Below are 19,156 nucleotides of genomic sequence, written 5' to 3' on the forward strand. Positions count from 1 at the left end.
CACTTTTAAGAAAAATACAAAATGCTGAGTCTGAAACAGGTCAGAACTGTTTCTTTGAACGGCTCTGAATTTCAAAGGGATTTACTTGGGGAGGGGTGTCCGTGTGAATGGCCCACTCGAGGTGTCAATTGAATTAATCAAGGTCTATAGACAGGGTTGGGGGAGAACAGCTTTAAGGTATTTTGTAGAAGGGGTGGGCTCATGAAGGTGCCCTAAGAAAGAATTGTACTTAAGTCTGGGCCAGGTTGTAAAACGGCAGATCTGACCAGGGGCATGCTTGGATAGCATGGCAGACCTCATCTTCTGAACCAGTGCCTCTCTGGGAAAAGTCCGTAGCATGTGGTAACGTACTATATAGGATTTTCTGTTTTACCCCTTTTATTTTAAGAAGCTGTTCTGCCTTATATTGTAATTGTATGTTTATTTTGTAATACCTTTTCTGTAATTCAAGCACTGTATTTTATATATATTAAACCATTTAATAAGTAATGCTTTGGGCTCTGAATGAACTTTGTACACGCTGGAGAGAATAACTTGCTAAATTCAGGCACATGTTACTACAACTGATTTTGTGTTAAAGTGCATCGTTTTTCCTATAATAAACAGGGACCTGAGGCCCTGGCGGATATTTTAGTCTAAGATCTTTTATCATATCTGCATAACCTCAGGTGGTGGCAGTGGATGGTTATGATGTGCAGTTGAGTGGAGGGTTAATACTAACTCGCTGGTTCCTTGCAGAGGAGAAAGGGGGGTTGCCAGAGAAGCCTTTGTGTATTAACCCTGGTTGCATATCTTAAGTCACGTGCTCACTTGTGTTCGTGGCGGTGGTATATTGGGACGGCTTGAGGAGAGATACAACCCATTTGAGGGACCCCTGAGTGGGTACGCTTGCGAGCGTCGGTATTAACCCTTGTCCCGTATGCAGGTCACGTGCTAGCAGGGGGTCGTACGAGACAAGCTGGGGTCTCATTACATCACAGGAGGATTTCTTCTAGGAGTGAGCACTGTTTTTTACAGCGGAATCACACTGCACGTTGAGAGGATTTACTCCGTGCACCATCAGGTCTGTCTACAATACACTTATTTACTTCTGAGAAGGGTCATTCTCTATTTGGTGACTATTGTTCTCTAGCTGTAAGCTAATACACAGACTACAATTACTCTTATATGCTCTAGTGGTCACCTCCTCCTTACCATCTATTGCCTCCTCGCTCACAAGTTCCTCATATGTCACTTGCATATTGCTCCTAACCATCTCATTTTATTTTTTGTCAATATTGCTTTTTAAACACACCAGTTTTGCATTGTCCTTGAGACTATTCTGGTTATTGATAAATTCCAGTTTATATTATTCATTGTACGGAACTGGCGCTTCTTTCTTTTTGGTTTGTAGTTTATTATGGTCAGGCTTGACCATTTAGAAGCATTGCCTCTTCCGCACAGACTTTTCCTATGCTAACATCAATATTTTATCTACGTATTTAATATTAACTGCACTTCACCTTCACCTTTTAAACATGTATAACTTTTTGCACATCACGGTTATTTCTATCACAAACTAGCGCTACTATTTGTTTTTTTGTGTTTTATATATGTAATTATATCTAAATATTTTGTTTCAGTTGGCCAATTTGGTTCAAATTGGATCTGTAGATTTGCAGCAAAAAGGTTGGGTTACATGAATCATGTGAAATTTGGGATCATATTTTCTTCATAAGTCTTGTGTGTTCAGAATTTGTAGTGCATGTTCCCATGTTGTACCTTCTGTACAAAGTGGAGCTTGTCCATAGGAGCGCAATTAAAAATTATAGAGGCCTGGAAAACAATCGACGGGACTAAGTCAAAAGGTTGAAAGAACTGACGATTCAGTCTGTAGAAGAGTCATGAAGGGGAATTGGTAAATCTGCCAATATTGTATGTACAGGTTTTGGATAATTGATGATAAATTAGGAGACAAGAAGCAAAGGAATTGGGCATAAGTAATTATGTCCCATCTTCTTTAAGGGTTTAATTATTGAACAGATCACTTACGTCAGTTTTGTAATCTGCAGTACAGATAAATATGGGTTACATCACATCTGTCCATACAGTGGCCCAACAGGAGCACATGGCGCATTGAATTTGGCATAGCATGGTTCTTGAGAAAGTAGGCAGTGGAAGTGTTGTGGAGATGGGGATAAATAGCACTGGACTGGTAGTAGCAGGAGGTTCTTTGTAATATCCTCTTGTGTAACAAGAGCCTGTACACACACAGCTCCCATTGACTTTGCTAGTAAGTTTTCTGTTGCTCCATTCATTGATAACTGCAGAGATTTAACAGTAAATTCTATATCGGCCGAAGCAGCCATTCTGATCATTTTTGGCCAAAAAGCCACAGAAACTTTAATGGGGATTTTTGACCAAAAGCGACGCAAAGATCCGCTTTGGACTAGATGGAATTTACCCCTTAGTGGGGAAGCTATACATAGTTGGATATTGTTACCCCTTCATTTTGGTAGCTTGAACAGAAAACTCTCTAAAATCCCTTTTTTTCAGCTCTACTATTTCATGCTGTCTGTAGAATTTGTTTGGCAATATGCCGAATGAGTGTGCTGCTGTTAGGAATTATTTAGGGTTGAACTACTGTCAGTTTGAGCTGCGTCCATGGCATCAGAGTTGATTGATTAATTACACAGTGGTTTTCTTTTTTGTTTTTTACATTCCCATATTTTTTTTCCCCTCTTAAAGCTGAAACTAACAAAGCTTCCCTTCATTTTTATATTCGTAATTGCTGCTTTAAATGTCAGCTGCACTGCAGCGTTTCTCTATAAAGAGCACACATTTGTTTTGCGAGTTGTATTGTTCTTTAAGTAGGTAGAAGAGGAAATCATATTTCTGAAAAGTAGTTCTTGGTCCCCAATTATCACATGTTGTGCACAGCACAGCTGCTCTGTATAACCAGTGCCTCTACCTGCTGAGACGAGGGATGATTGATGTGAAATGTTTTGTATTCATTGGCCTTCCACCATCATCAATGCTAATGATGAACTTTCCAGGAATTTATCGGACAAATTAGTTAAATGCATCTATTTTTCCCCCCCTTCCTTCTACATTTACCATAAAAACAGCAGGGCAATTAAAATATTAATTCAAGGATTTATGCTTTCAAAACCCTTTTGTTTTTGTTTACATGATATTCATTGGGCAGATTGCCAGGTCCACAAGTTTGTTGTAGACTTTGCTTTTCCCAGTTAAAAAAAAAAAAAAAAAAAAAAAATCGCCCACACGTTTCATGCCATTTTTAAGTGATCATAGTTTAATGATATAAACCCTAACAGAAAAACAGGAAAAGAAATTAAGTGGAGGCGCAGTAACAAGTAAATTCAACTTTATATTAACCCATGAAGTCCATATAAACATGAAAATTGCACATAAATTACACTAGTGCATAGACACAAACTAAACAACCACATAGAATAAATGTAGTTCTGATATAAATAGAATTGCTATATTGATCAGTTCAAGAAATGAACTGATAGTAGTGTGTGAAAGGACAGAGATATTGCCTATTTGGGTGGATGCTGTCTGGATTGCATCTGTTGGCTGTCAGTTCGTGCGAAGTCCTTCCACTCTGGGGTTAACACCAGATAGTTCCTGCTTCAGGGCTGGATCGGCCGTATACACTGTTGGGACTTACTTCCTCCGTGAGTAAGCGGGAATTGTGGGTCTCCTTGGCATGACCCGTCAGATGTACAGTCCTGGATGTCTACAAGTTACCACCTCCGGTTAGACTTCCACAGTCACTAGATTCCGGTAAGGATAGGCAGCAGGCTGGTCAGCCTAATCAGCAGCACGATACTCACCTCACGGCTTCCTCTGTCACTCTGTACTCTGGACTCAATGCTGGCTCCTACGCGTTTCACCACGTGATGTGGCTTCATCAGGGATAGGGATGCACCTCCCCTTCCTCCCTATATATACACACATTGTGCAACACATTGTGCAGAGCTGCTCAGGTTCAAATAGAACCAATTGATTAGATTGCTTTGGTCATTGTCTGCTCACTGGTCTGTATCTAAAGGGTAGGTGTCTTTTGCACATTAAGATTGTAAGCAACTGTATTGTATAATATTCTCATCCTTATTCAATTGTGATTTATGCACTCTGGAGGATCCCTCCTTTGCTACACCCCCTCCCTGGTATCTACGGTTTGAAGTAGTCTGTGTATTAATAGCGCACCCATCTTGCACTCCAGGTGTTCTCACCAGTGCAATTTCTTTTTCTGAAAAACAGGAGATCCACAATATTTTAGAAATTATCTTCTACAGATTTGTTATGCTTACAGTTAAGGAACAGACATTCTATACAGGTCTGAATTACCCAACATAAGCACCAAGTGGGGGCGTGAGATTTGCTATAGTGGGCGCGGGGTTTACAGAGGCCCCGCGGGGTTCCCGAAGGCATTTAAATTAATGCAGAGGGAGCTGCAAGACCTCTGTAAACTTCTCCTTATCGAGGTTCAGACGGCTTGTGGTGAAGCATCGCCATGGCAACACGTCGTCAAATGACGCCGCAGGTCATGTGGTGTTGCTATGGCAACGTGACGGCACTATGCCAGGTCGTTAGAGGGAAAAAAGATTGCACTCCCCTGCTCTATACCGTAAAAGAGAGCGGAAGGAATCCTTTCCTAAATATCACGGATTGCGTTGTAGGAGTAAACTTTGGTCTGATCTAGTGGCAAGCATCAGTGAACCCGCTCCTTGTCACATGGAATGAATGTTAAACCTCTTGAGTTTTTTCTCTTTTTTTTTTTTTTTAAGGTAAGAAACTTTGCTAGGAAGCATTCATAAAGGCTAAGTGAAAACAGATCTAAAATTGAGGAATTTCCAAGGAAGGCAGTTTAGCAGTTAGCCAAGTTTGTAGATCTAAAATGTTCATTATTTCTTTGAATTTGCTACAAAGTGAATCGCTAAACTGTGTGATGACAAATGTCACAATTTTAAAGATGTGCCTAAAGGTGCCTACATTTTTAAATTTCTAAAAAATGCAAGTACATGTTTACCGTTAGCAATCCGAAAACTCCCAATTAAGTCAATGAAATTTATAACGCCATCACAATGCGGTCTGCAACTTCAGCGTTTATAGACTAAGCCAGCAGTACGCAAACTGGGGGGCGCAAGTTTTTTTGTTTATTTTTGGGGGGTGGGGGGGGGGGGTGTTCTCTCTAGATTTGATTGTGCAATAATATATATATATATATATATATATATATATATATATATATATATATATATATATATATATATATATAATTTATTTATTTTAACTGGCATTGTACGAATACGGGCACCATTGTATTGTGCCATCTTTTTTGATTTCTTCTAATGTTCTTTCGCAGGTGATCTGTGGAGCTATGATTTCTACAGTGGTAAGTTTGTGGTATCTCCAGAGCCAGACACAAGCGTTCACACGATTGATCCGCAGAAGCACAAGTTCATCATCCTAGGCAGCGATGGCCTCTGGAACATGGTGTCTGCGCAGGACGCCATTTCAATGTGCCATGTGCAGGAGAAATCTGGTGTGACTGTGAGTAGAGATGCTTTTGGAAATGGGTGGGAAGTTTTACCATATACATCTTTGGTGCAGCGGTTGGTGTCCCATGTAATGTTGTTTTTTGTCTGATCTAAAAAAAAAATGTTTTTTGTCTGATCTAAAAAAAAAAAGACACTGAAACTTGCATTCCCTCGAACTCAAGGGAGCTAGGGAGAAGGACACGCCTTATTTGGACGTAATAATAAAGTTTATGTTGTATTTCTCCTAGTAAAAATAGAGCCAATTTATATTTGGGGAAAAAGTGAGCTTTGTGAGTTATGGTAATATCACTTTATATTTGCTGTACCATCATACGTGTACTGCTACATTGGGGGGAGTGTTCATAATAGATTTGCAGCTGTAGGGGCCAATGATTTACTTACATTCTGCATTAGGTACCACATTAAATCCTGAGATCAGGAAATCTTGACATGAGTAACTATGTTTTTCTCCTTGGGAACTTAACTTGCCATATTGATGACCCCTCTCTTCCCTTGGGTATCCCCCTTTTTCACTCTAACCTCTTCTTTTGGCCTTCACCAATGGACAGCAACCAACACCCACAAGGGTGGCCACTAACAGGATTCGTTTTTCACAAAACACTTTTATCTCTGTCTTCATTTCCCCCTTTCCGATCCCGGACCATCATCTAATTTTCTCGCTCTCACTTCTCCCCTTCTCCACCTCCATCTACCACTCGTTTCTGCAGAGACCTGCGCTCTATTAACCTACCAGCTTTTGATTCCACTTTGCGCTCCTCCCTCTCCTCCCTCTCCTCTCTCTGCACCAGACTGACAACCTGGTCAGAAACTACAACTCTGCCCTATCCTCCTCTCCATCTGCATTTTCCTCTTATTCTCTGTCGTTCTCGCCCTTTTAATCTCAGACCCTGGCTTAACTTCCACACATGCATGCTGCGTTCCTGCACTCGCTCCTCTAAATGCCTCTGGAGGAAATCTCACACTCTTGCAGACTTCTTTTACTACAAATGTATCCTATCCTGTTTCAACTCTGTCCTCTCTCAGGCTAAACAAACCTACTTTTCTTCACTGCAACATGCACAAGTCTAACCCATGCTTACTCTTTATCTTTGACTCTACTCAAAGACCACCGTTTGCTACCTGTTTTTCTTTTCCATTTCGCCTTTGAACTTTGGCTATTTTAAGGAAAAGGTGGAATCCATATGTCTGAACATCCACTTTGAATCCTCCCATCCTACACCTCTTCCTAACTCTCCTCCTGCCTTCCTCGACTCTTTCCACTGTCACAGAGAAGGATGCATCACTGCTGAGCTCCTTTTCTCCCTCTACCACTTGCCTTCTTGACCCCATTCCCTTCTATCTCCTAAACCTCCTTGCTCCTACTCTAATCCCTGCGTTCAAATATTTTTTCAAGTACTCCCTCTAATCTGTTACCTTTCCCTCCTCCTTCAAACATCCAAAGTTATACCATTACCCAAAAATAGCAAGCTTAGCCCTACCTGTCTTTCTAACTATCGTACTGTCTCCCTCCTGCCTTTTGCCTCTAAACTCCTTGAACGCCTTGTATTCTGTCACTTTCTCCATTTTCTCCTATCCTCTATAATATCTGGCTTATGCACTGAAACAGACCTCACTAAAATAAATAATGACCTCCATGCCACCAAAGACAAAGGTTACATATTGCTTGACCTCTCTGCACCCTCTTCTTCTTCACACTCGCCATGCTCATGGTATCCGTGGGGGGAAAAAAAACTATCCTGGATTTCCTCTTACCCCTCCCATCGTACTTTCAGTGTCTCGTTTGCCAATCTTTCTCCCGCTCTCCTCTCCCTCCCCCTCTTACTCTTCCTCTTGGGTCTGTCCTGGGACCTATTCTCTTTTCTCTTTACACACACACTCTAGGTGACCTTATCACATCTCTTGGGTTAAAATATCACCTCTATGCTGATGACACACATTTTACTTTTTAACCGCGACCTTACACCTGCTGTACAGAGCAAAGTTTCTGAGTGTCTTAGCTATATTATCCTGGATGACCGTCTGCCGCCTCACTTAACATGTGGATTAACTACTAGACTAGAATAGAGAGAAGCATGAAAATTTTTAATCATAAAAACAAGGTTTGGTGATCTCCCAGAGTGCCGTCGGGTGAGTGAGGTCCCGCCCCCCCTTTTCCCTGAACAAAGGATAAGTTCTCTGCTGGGCTGTGGGCGTGAGCGGGACACATCCCAACTGGTGCGATCAGCTGATTGTGGATGTGAAGCTGGTGAGACTGCTTGGCGCGCGCTGATAAGTTTCCTCTGCCGGGGATTCGCCTTGTCTCTAATACAGCTGTGGGGAAGCGTGGCTAGTGGCGGACAAGACGGAGCTCTGTCACCACAGAGGAAATTACAATCAGGCCAGACGAGAACTAATAATAACCAAAAATAACATTGCCCAAAAATAGAAGTGTGATGCAACGGAGCCATACAGAATGCCCAGCACAAAAAAATAATAATAGCAGAAAGCACACACCAGATCTTCAGACGGGATCGAAGTGGGCAGCTTGATCGCGGACGCTGTCTTTTTCTCAAAGAGCTGAAATGGCTGAAGACCAGGTAGAATATGCTACCAATGCAGACATGACAAACATAGCTACTATACATATATGAAGACATACAAAAATTGTTAGCGGACTTAACACTAATGATCAAAACAGAACTGACTGAGATTAAAACAGACATTACCATTTTGGGAGACAGGGTAGATGAGCTCGAAAAAGAAGCTGGCACAATATCAGCAGCACAGGATTATATAACTTATTAAGTGCATGAACAGGAGGAGACTGTGTAAAATATGCTCCTACATATTGAGGATCTGCACAATAGAGGGAGACGCTCCAACAAAAGAATTAGGCGTATACCAAAAACAGAAGAACCCCAGAGCTGGAACCATACCTACAAAAACTACTCTCCCATGTGGCAGGCGAGTCAAGGGAACGGTTTGGAAGATGGACAGGGCACATAGAGCGCTTAGACCCAGACCATCAAACCCCCCGTGACAGTCCTAAAGTTACAAGTCTTAACTGACAATGAGACAATCATACAAAAAGTCAGAAGCATTAACATAGAGCATGAGGGAGTCAAGATACATCTGTAATGACCTCTCCACACTAACCCTGCAGCACTGCAGAGAAATGAGAGAAATCATTGTGTACCTGCAAAATGCTAATGTGAGATACAAATTAGGGTTCACGAATAAAGTTAATTATTATAAAACAAGGAAAAGTGTACGTGCTGCAATATGGAGGAAACCCAACTAACTTTTTTGAGAGACTTGATATTCCAGGACCCAAAACAAGTAAAGCACCGCAGGACTCCACGGTCCCCAGAAAGTCCTAGCACCACCCAATGCAGAGATCACAACAATGGGTTAACACGGACAAGAAAAAAGCAAAGATCTACAGGACAACAGCAAACAGACTGGAGACACGAAAAAGTCGCAAGAAAAAAAATGAGGTTATCAAATTATATATATATATATATATATATATATATATATATATATATAGTGTTCGACAAATCACCCAAAAATCTACTCGCCCAACCAAAAAATCTACTCGCCACCTAGTCCCACCCCCAACTCCGCCCCTAGTCCCGCCCCCAACCCCGCTTTAAAATAAAATATATAAATAAAATACATTTAATAAATTCCTAGTCAGAACAACATTCGTTTTTGACATAAATGTATTTATTGTATTACATTATACTACAATTAGTCGTGTGTGTGTGTGTGTCAATGTCGGATCTAGAAATAAAAGCCAGATGTGAATGACTAGTTTCCTGAACCCCTTAACCAGTGTCTGGACGTCGGCGCTTCACAGAGAGAGACAGATAGACACCCACACACACACAGAGAGCGGCACACCCACACAGAGAGAAAGAGAGACACACAGAGAAAGAGACACACAGAGAAAGAGAGAGAATGAGAGACACACACAGTGAGAGAATGAGAGACAAAGAGAGAGTGCGACAGAGAGAGGGAGACAGAGAGAGGGAGAGGGTGACAGAGAGAGGGAGAGGGTGACAGAGAGAGGGTGACAGAGAGAGGGAGAGGGCGACAGAGAGAGGGAGAGGGCGACACAGGGAGAGGGCGACACAGGGAGAGGGAGAGGGTGACACAGGGACAGGGAGAGGGTGACAGGGACAGGGAGAGGGTGACACAGGGAGAGGGTGACACAGGGAGAGGGAGGGTGACAGGGAGAGGGAGGGTGACACAGGGAGAGGGTGACACAGGGACAGGGAGAGGGTGACACAGGGACAGGGAGAGGGTGACACAGGGACAGGGAGAGAGAGGGTGACACAGGGAGAGGGAGAGAGAGGGTGACACAGGGAGAGGGAGGGTGACACAGGGAGAGGGTGACACAGGGAGAGGGAGAGAGGGAGACACAGGGAGGGAGAGAGGGAGACACAGGGAGGGAGGGAGAGGTTGACACAGGGAGAGGGAGGGTGACACAGGGAGAGGGAGGGTGACACGGAGAGGGTGACACAGGGAGAGGGTGACACAGGGAGAGGGAGAGGGTGGGTGACACGGAGAGGGAGGGTGACAGGGAGAGGGAGGGTGACAGGGAGAGGGAGGGTGACACAGGGAGAGGGAGGGTGACACAGGGAGAGGGAGGGTGACACAGGGAGAGGGAGGGTGACAGGGAGGGAGGGTGACACAGGGAGAGGGAGGGTGACACGGAGAGGGTGACACAGGGAGAGGGTGGGTGACACAGGGAGAGGGAGGGTGACACAGGGAGGGAGGGAGGGTGACACAGGGAGGGAGGGTGACACAGGGAGGGAGGGAGGGTGACACAGGGAGAGGGTGGGTGACACAGGGAGGGAGGGAGGGTGACACAGGGAGAGGGTGGGTGACAGGGACAGGGAGGGTGACAGGGACAGGGAGGGTGACAGGGAGGGTGACAGGGACAGGGAGGGTGACACGGAGAGGGAGAGGGTGACACAGAGACAGGGAGAGGGTGACACGGAGAGGGTGACACAGGGAGAGGGTGACACAGGGAGAGGGAGAGAGAGGGTGACACAGGGAGAGGGTGACACAGGGAGAGGGAGAGGGTGACAAAGGGAGAGGGAGAGGGTGACACAGGGAGAGGGAGGGTGACACAGGGAGAGGGTGACACAGGGAGGGAGGGAGATGGTGACACGGAGAGGGTGATACGGAGAGGGAGGGTGACACGGAGAGGGTGACACGGAGAGGGAGAGGGTGACACAGGGAGAGGGAGGGAGAGAGAGGGTGACACAGGGAGAGGGAGACACAGGGAGAGGGTGACACAAGGAGAAGGAGAGGGTGACACAGGGTGAGGGTGACACAGGGAGAGGGTGACACAGGGAGAGGGTGACACAGGGAGAGGGTGACACAGGGAGAGGGAGACACAGGGAGAGGGAGAGAGGGTGACACACTCACAGACACAGACACCCACTCTCACTCAGACAAACTCACACACACACACAGTCTGTCACTCACACACACAAACACTCACCCGCAAGGCAGGGGGTCGCACATGGCAGCGGGGGCCTCCGCACGGCAGGAGGGCCTCTGCAAGGCAGGGGGGCCTCCGCACGGCAGGAGGGCCTCTGCAAGGGGCCGCGCCCCCTCCAGAGGGGGACGCCGACACCGCAGTATCCTGCTTAGACCGAGCAGGGTGAGGCTCCGGTGAGGGGATTTCCCCTGCTTAGAGCAGGCAGAGGCTCCGGTGAGGGGATTTCCCCTGCTTAGAGCAGGGAGAGGCTCCGGTGAGGGGATTTCCCCTGCTTAGAGCAGGCAGAGGCCCCGGTGAGGGGATTTCCCCTGCTTAGAGCAGGCAGAGGCCCCGGTGAGGGGATTTCCCCTGCTTAGAGCAGGGAGAGGCTCCGGTGAGGGGATTTCCCCTGCTTAGAGCAGGGAGAGGCTCCGGTGAGGGGATTTCCCCTGCTTAGAGCAGGGAGAGGCTCCGGTGAGGGGATTTCCCCTGCTTAGAGCAGGGAGAGGCACGCGTGGGGTGAGGGGGGGGGGCACGGAGGCCGGGAGAGATTGGGGTGAGGGGGGGGTGGATGGCCCGATGGGAGGGGGTGGTGGATGGCCCGATGGGAGGGGGTGGTGGATGGCCGATGCGAGGGGGGGGCGGATGGCCCGATGGGAGGGAGGGGGGGTGACAGATGGCCCTGCAGGGGCCTGAGGCAGACAGGCGTGGAAGGGGCTGGCTGGCGGAAGGGGGAGGAGTGGAAGAGCTGAGGAGGGGAAGTTGCTGAGAGGCGGGGGAGGAGCGAAGGCAGTGATCAGAGAGCTGGCTTTTTTTTTTTTCTCCAGCGCGAGCGCGGGAAAAACAGCAGCGCGAGCGCGGGAAATTTAAAAAATACACGTGTGCTGCTTGTGCCAATATTTACTCGCCCGGGGGTTAAATCCACCCGCCCCGGGCGAGTAAATGTATACAATTGTCGAACACTGTGTGTGTTATATATATATATATATATATATATATATATATATATATATATATATATATATATATATATATATATATATTAATTAGACACACACACACAATACAATACCGTGTTGAGACGAATATCAAAGACAGCACTCCAAATGGTAGTCAAAAAATGTATTGTGGTTAACAAGACATCATTCCAACGTTTCGGTTCGCTAGCGGGACCTTTATCAAGGTGATGTTCCTTGTTATATCATAAAGATATAGATATATATATTACATATAGATAGATCTATAGATATTATTATTTTATATATATATATATATATATATATATATATATATATATATATATAATAATAATAATAATAATAATAAATATATTATAATATGACTGAGGCTATTGATTATATATTTTCATGTTCAGCCATCAGGCTAGGTGACATGTCAGTGTGGCCGGTTAAAGTTAGAAACGGTAAAGAGACTGTCATGATTTCTAGGATGGTTAATAGTTAATTGTGGGGGCGCGCGCGTGACGTCACCGCGGATACACGTTTTCTAGGACAGCTCTGTGCACTCTGACAGCATAATTTGATATAACCCTTGATCGGCACCTTTTTCGTGATCCGTAAGCCGCAGCAGCAGTCGGGGGAAGTAGCGGAGATGTCCCTCGGGAAGAACGGCAGGCCAGGGACCCCAGATCGCTCCCGTTTCAGCCGGGTACAGTCGGCGACAGCCGAGAAGAAAGGAAAAAACAAAGACGACGCTGACGCGAGTACATGGGAGCGCGCAGCACCAGCCACAGAGAGAGGCGGGCTGGAGGGAGCGGCTCTAGAGAGACGGGCAACGCTGAGAAACTCCGCAAACAAGGACACAGCAGGCAAGATTCAGAGGCGAGAGCTGTCGCTGCAGAGGGAAACGCTGTGATTACAATGCAGGGCCTTCATTCTATGTCTAAAGAAATGCAAGAGTGTTTTCAGTCAGCTCTGGACAGAAAACAGAAGGCAGAAGTTTCTTCGCTAGCTAAGAACCACGGAGCTGGAAAACAAAATGGATGTCGCCTTAAAAAAACAGGCAAATACTGACGATGAGGTCTTTTGTCTCGGCGAAGAGATAAGAGCTATGCGAGATGGTATGGATGCTCTTGAGAACAGGGAACGAAGGCAGAATTTGCGAATCCGCAATATCCCTTAGTCTGTGTCTGCAGAAGCCCTGCAGCCATATATTAAAAGGCTATTTTTGTCAATTGATCCCTAACTCCAAGACAATGAGCTTATGATGGACAGAGCTCACAGAGCGTTGGATCCGAGATTTGACGACCCCAAAAGAAGCAGGGATGTGGTTCTAAGGCTCCATCAGTATATGACCAAGGAAAAGATTATAAAGGGTTGCAGAAATAGAGGCTCAATTGAATTTGAAAATGGCTCTATCCAGATATTCCTGGATCTGTCCAGGCTGACAATAGAGCGACGAAGACAGCGATACTTCAGGAGAAGGTGATTCGGTATCGCTGGGCCTTCCTATTTCGTCTTATAGACAACCATGAGGGCAAACAGATCTCACTTCGTTATCCTGAGTAATCTGCTTTCTTTCTTTCGGCTTTAAATCTGGCCCCCCAAGGATGGATCAAATCGGCAGGGACAGTCTTGCCCGTGATCTGGAGTCTACTGCCCACTCCCTGCGAGACGGTCTGCTGCTGATGATACCATATGGTGAATGAACGGACTTGGGCACGGGTGGTGGGTGAGGTGGGCCTCGGACCAAAGACTATGAAGCGACTGAGTTTATTCTCTTGCGAATGCAGACATGCCAACTCTCCGCTACAAGTTGTAATTTTTCTTCTTCTACCGAGTAAGCGGGAGATTTGAATGTTGAGGCGGGTAATCGGAAAATTAGTGTTAAATTCTGGTCTGTGTATAGATTAGCATGGTGCCCCTATGCTCGTGGGCAACTGCCAGCGTGCCCATGCGTTAAGACGGCACTGGGTCCATCACGTGATCGGACCACACCCCGGTGGCAATTATGTTTGACCCACCATTCGTGAAGTCTCGATCATTTTATTGGAGGATGAACGTTTCATTACTAAATTACCCGGAGATTAGTGCACAAATTGGAGACTCGCGTAAAAATTATTTTTGGATCATCAATAATGGGTCTGTAGAATCAACAGCAATTTTATGGGAGGCACACAAGGCCATGATTAGAGAACAGCTCATCTCAATAGCATCATACAGAAAGAGAATAATAATGGAAAAACAAAACTATTTAATGGAAAAAAATTATAAAATTGGAAAGATATTAAAAAAATCCTGTCAAGAAAAATTTATATAATTGAGTCAGTCTAGGGAGGAACTCAAGAGGCTACAACTGAAGGATGTACGGATGGCCCTTAAGTGAATTAAGCAGATGTATTATAACAAGGGAGATAAGGCGGATCGGTTATTGGCACACAAACTTAGAGGAATCGGGTCGAGGGCCTCGGTTCTCGCTTTTAGGATAAAAGGTGGAGGAGTGACTTACAACCCCTTAAGGATTGCAGAGGAACTTGCCAAATTTATACGGACCTTCATAATTCAACCCCCACACACACATGACGAAGACCAATATAGTGGTGATCCCTAAAGAAGGAACGGATCCTTTATATTGTGGTAGCTACAGGCCAATCTCAATGCTTAATACAGATCTGAAAATCTATAGTAACATTTTGACCAACAGGGTGAATGCAATACTTCTTAGACTAATTCACTATGATCAGGTGCGTTTTGTGAGCGAACGTCAGGCGTCGGATAACACAAGAAAAATTATTAATGTTATTGATCAGACACACAAGTCTAAATTGAAAGCTATTTTGTTGAACCTAGATGTGAAGAAGGTGTTTGATAGGATAAGGGGGGATTTTCAAGACAAAACGCTAGAGGCATTTGGATTTTCGTTTTTTTTTTTTACAGGGGGTTTGTGCCCTTTTTTTACAGGGGGTTTGTGCCCTTTATCGGTCGCCAACAGCCACCCTGAAGATTCCAGGTGGGGAGGGGAATCTCATAACAATCAAGAATGGGACCAGGCAGGGGTGTCCCGTTTCTCCCCTTTTCACCTTGACAATCGAACCCCTTCGGCAACTAGCAGAACCTCCTCAAAGATAAATAAGTGCTAAAAAATATCGTTGTTTGCAGATTATATTATTTTTACCATATCTAATCCATTGACGTCTCTCCCGAACCTGGAATCCACCCTCCGGGAATTTGGTGAGCTGCCTGGGTATAACATTAATATGGAAAGTCGGAAGCTCTAAATTTAACATTAACTGAAAAGGAGGTCGAGGTTCCTAAACGGCACTTTGACAATAAATGGGAAAAGACCCATTTGAAATATCTGGGGATTTACCTTACAAGAGATTTAATGTATTATTTAAATATAATTACCCTGACCTTTTCTCAAAGATGTAAATCTTTTTTTTAAGCCTGAAAGTCTCATTGTATTTCCTGGATAGGGCGTATAACTGTGGTCAAGATGAATATTCTCCCTAGACGTCTGTATTATTTTCAACCATTACCGATATCTGTTCCGCATTCAAATATAAAAGAAATTCAGAATTGAATTATGCAATTTATTTGGAAACACAAACAGCCGAGAGTAGCCAGGCAATTATGTTGGACACTAAGGACAGAGGTGGTATGGCCGTTCCAAATATTTTAAAATATTATATAACCTCTCCTATGAAACAAATGTTTTATTGGCACTCTCCGAGAGGGGTCTATGCCTGGGTGAATTTGGTGAGCTCACTTAAAGCCCTGGTTGGACTGTCTTTTTCTTCTTCTTTTTTTTTTTATTATGGTCAGGCTCGGTGACTGGGCCTGAGCAGGCAGTGATTGGCTTTATTTTTCCAGGAGATAGGGGAGCGCAGAAGTCAATTTGCAATAGGGAACAAATAAAAACACAACATAGTGCAAATAAAGTTTGGAAATGGAGAAATGTACGGAGAAAATTTCAGGTGAAAACTCGCATGTCAATCAAAAACAGGCATTTCAAAGATCAGTGACAGATTTGCTTGATTCTGACTGAAAACGGACCCAATCGAGCATGCATTTCACTTGCTGAAGACAAAACTTAAGGCAGAAAGACCCACGAAAAAACAACTGAAGACGGCTTAAAGGCCTGGCAAAGCATCACAAAGGAGGAAACCAGCGTTGGGTGATGTCCATGCGTTCCAGACTTCAAGCAGTCATTGCCTACAAAGGATTCTTGACAAAGTATTAAAAATTAACATTTTATTTATGATTGTGTTAATTTGTCCAATTACATTTGAGCCCCTAAAATAAGGGGACTGTGTATGAAAATGGTTTCAATTCCTAAACGTTTCATACGATATTCTTGTTCAACCCCTTGAAATCATGTAACAAAAATAAAATAGATTAGATCAGATAGAAGATTGGAGTGACCCCCCTTGTGGAACGTGGACAGCCGGACCGTCCAGGTGAGCACACTTGCCTCCCCCTTACACCAACACACCAGGACTGGTGTGAGCAAGTGCCTGTGTCTGATACCGGTTTTGGCAGCAACGTTACCCATTTCAAGAGAATAGAACAGATATTCTTGGGCAGTGGATGATCAGGAAATTAATCCCAAAATGTTGATTAACTATGTATGTGTGTATTTGTGTGTTTGTTTTTATTAAAGTCACAAGCTGCAGAGAAAATGTATCCAAAGTCCACAGCGTGCTGGAGATGTCTGGGGAAAAAGGTAGTACCAAAGAGGGTAAATAATTTTTATAGAAAAGGTAAACTGGGGTTGGATCACAGTTTATCAATTACGAACCCAAACACCAAAACAAATATGGCATATAGAATAAGCACTTTGAATGTAAAGGGACTAAATTCACTGATAAAAAGGAGACGAGCTCTTGAGGAGATTACATAATTCCCTCCCCCCCCCCCTTTTTATTTGTTTATTTATTTTTTATTTTATATATACAGGAAACACATTTTAAGAGAGATAATAACCAAAAATGATAAACAAAGATATTGAGCAACATTTTTAGAGTTCATCCAGAAATAAGAAAATGAGATGGCAATCCTGCTTAGTAAAAATTTCACATGACAAGATATCACCACCAAAAAAAGATACATACGGTAGATATATTATGATCAAAGGGAAGCTAAAGGGGAAGAATATCACTTGAGCAAATATATATGCCCCCAATGTAGAGCAGGCAGAATTTTTAGAGAGTATTATTGATAATTTATATATTCACGGAAGGGGCTCTTTATTTGTGAGGTGACTTTAATGTAGCACTGTATTAGATGACTCCATAGGGCGCACAAAAGTTAGTAAAAAAAAAAAAAAAAAAAAACAGAATAAATATATTAATATTGAATCAACATCAAGGAAAGATTGTACATATTATTCACACCCACACGATAGCTACTCTGGGATAGATTATATATTTATAGACCAAATCAATGTGATCAAAATACGGAAAATAAATATTAGCAATATTACGTGGTCAGACCACGCTCCAGTAATATTTTAGAAATTGATATGGATGTGTGACCCACACAGAAAGGTGAATGGACATGGAGACTGACTGAGTCTCTATTGAAAAACAGTACAGTAATATTCATAATTGAGGATGCTCTTAAAAATTAATTTGCAGAAAATAATATAGGAAATATATCCCCAGCAATTTTAAAAGTGTAAGGGGGAAGTTCAACAAGCATCCCTTAGGAAAAAAAGTAAGAGAAAAATAAATTATAAAACTAAGCAAGACAATTCAAAATCTTGAAACAAAGCATAAACGAATGGTGGGCTGGGAAATATTAGCAGAATTAATAACTGAGAGGAAAGTTTAATTTATTAACAACCTGAAAAATCGCTGACACGGCTTAAACATAGATATTATGAGAAAGGTAACAAGATGGATAGACTACTAGCTAACCAATTAAAGCAGAAGCTAAACCAATATAATATTAGCAAAATTCAGAAACAGGACGGAATAGTATCACAGGATCCAAAAGTTACTAAGGAAGAGTTTAGACTATTTTATGATAAGTTATATAGTATAGAAGCCATGCAAAATGGGGGAAAAGGAGCAAATGGAGGATAGAGAAAATTTTATGAAAGATATAAAAACTAAAACAATTAACCCTGAAGCGAGAACTGAGCTTGATGCAGCTATAACATGGGATGAATAGAAAGTGATAAAAGAATTGCCCAATGGGAAAAACCCAGGTCCTGACGGACTACCACATACGTATGGTATAACTCTCTCATGGTATATATCCAGGGTATGTTCAATATGTTAAGAGATTTCTCAAAACATCCAGGGGGAGCATATAGGGGAATAAGAGAACAAAATACACAAGTTTAAGTGCCGACGTTTCTAAAACAAGTGTATTATATAGACTGTGTCTTGGCTCATATAGTTGCTCTACTCACAGGATTCTAGAGTTTATAAAGGCAGCTGGCAAATTGGGTTGCCACCCATGCAGGTACTGTGCACTGGACCCCCTATCGAATTCTCCGTCAGCAATGTTAGCATGTAAAATGAGAGAGAAAGCTACATAGTGCGATCAAATTGATAAACTTTATGTAATAAAAGAAGGGTACAAAATGCGCACTTACAATGTGCCAATATAAAAAAAGCATGTATCACACAAGGTGAATTGGAGGTGTCCCGAACAGCTCACCGCCTCCCTTAGGTCTCTTGCTGGCTTCCACGGCTCTGTGTCCCGAATCGGAGCTTCCCTCTGTGCGCCCGTCTGGATCTGTGACGTCACGGCTGCAGGGTTGGTTTGCTACGGGTCGCCTCCAAGCCCAAAATTGGTCCACTCAACGCGTTTCGCCCAGCTACCAGGAACTGTTCTCGGCTTCGTCAATCAATACATGGGGGGACATAAATCTAACAGCAATGTATTGATTCTACAATCATTGTAGCATTTTAAGATTTTTTATACATGTTATAGACATATTGTATCAACTTCTACTCCCAGTGCAATTAATGCTGATTGAATTGTTTAATTGAAAGACATGCTAATTTAGCAGGACAAATGGGTATATAAGAGCCACCAGCACACAATAACTCATACTCCTGACGAAGCCGAGAACAGTTCCTGGTAGCTGGGCGAAACGCGTTGAGTGGACCAATTTTGGGCTTGGAGGCGAC

At 43.6% G+C, this 19,156-nt stretch overlaps 1 protein-coding gene across 3 annotated transcripts in view; it reads left to right on the plus strand.

Annotated features, from left to right (window-relative positions):
* PPM1D (protein phosphatase, Mg2+/Mn2+ dependent 1D) overlaps positions 1-19,156 on the plus strand; it is an 86,599-nt gene that overhangs the window by 42,133 nt on the left and 25,310 nt on the right. For all 3 annotated transcript variants that reach the window (XM_075589623.1, XM_075589627.1, XM_075589628.1), the window contains exon 4: positions 5,378-5,565. In XM_075589623.1, coding sequence (XP_075445738.1) covers positions 5,378-5,565 — 188 coding nt within the window. The remainder of the gene's footprint in view (positions 1-5,377; positions 5,566-19,156) is intronic.

This window comes from Ascaphus truei, chromosome 3 (assembly GCF_040206685.1).
Source record: "Ascaphus truei isolate aAscTru1 chromosome 3, aAscTru1.hap1, whole genome shotgun sequence".
NCBI lineage: Eukaryota > Metazoa > Chordata > Amphibia > Anura > Ascaphidae > Ascaphus > Ascaphus truei.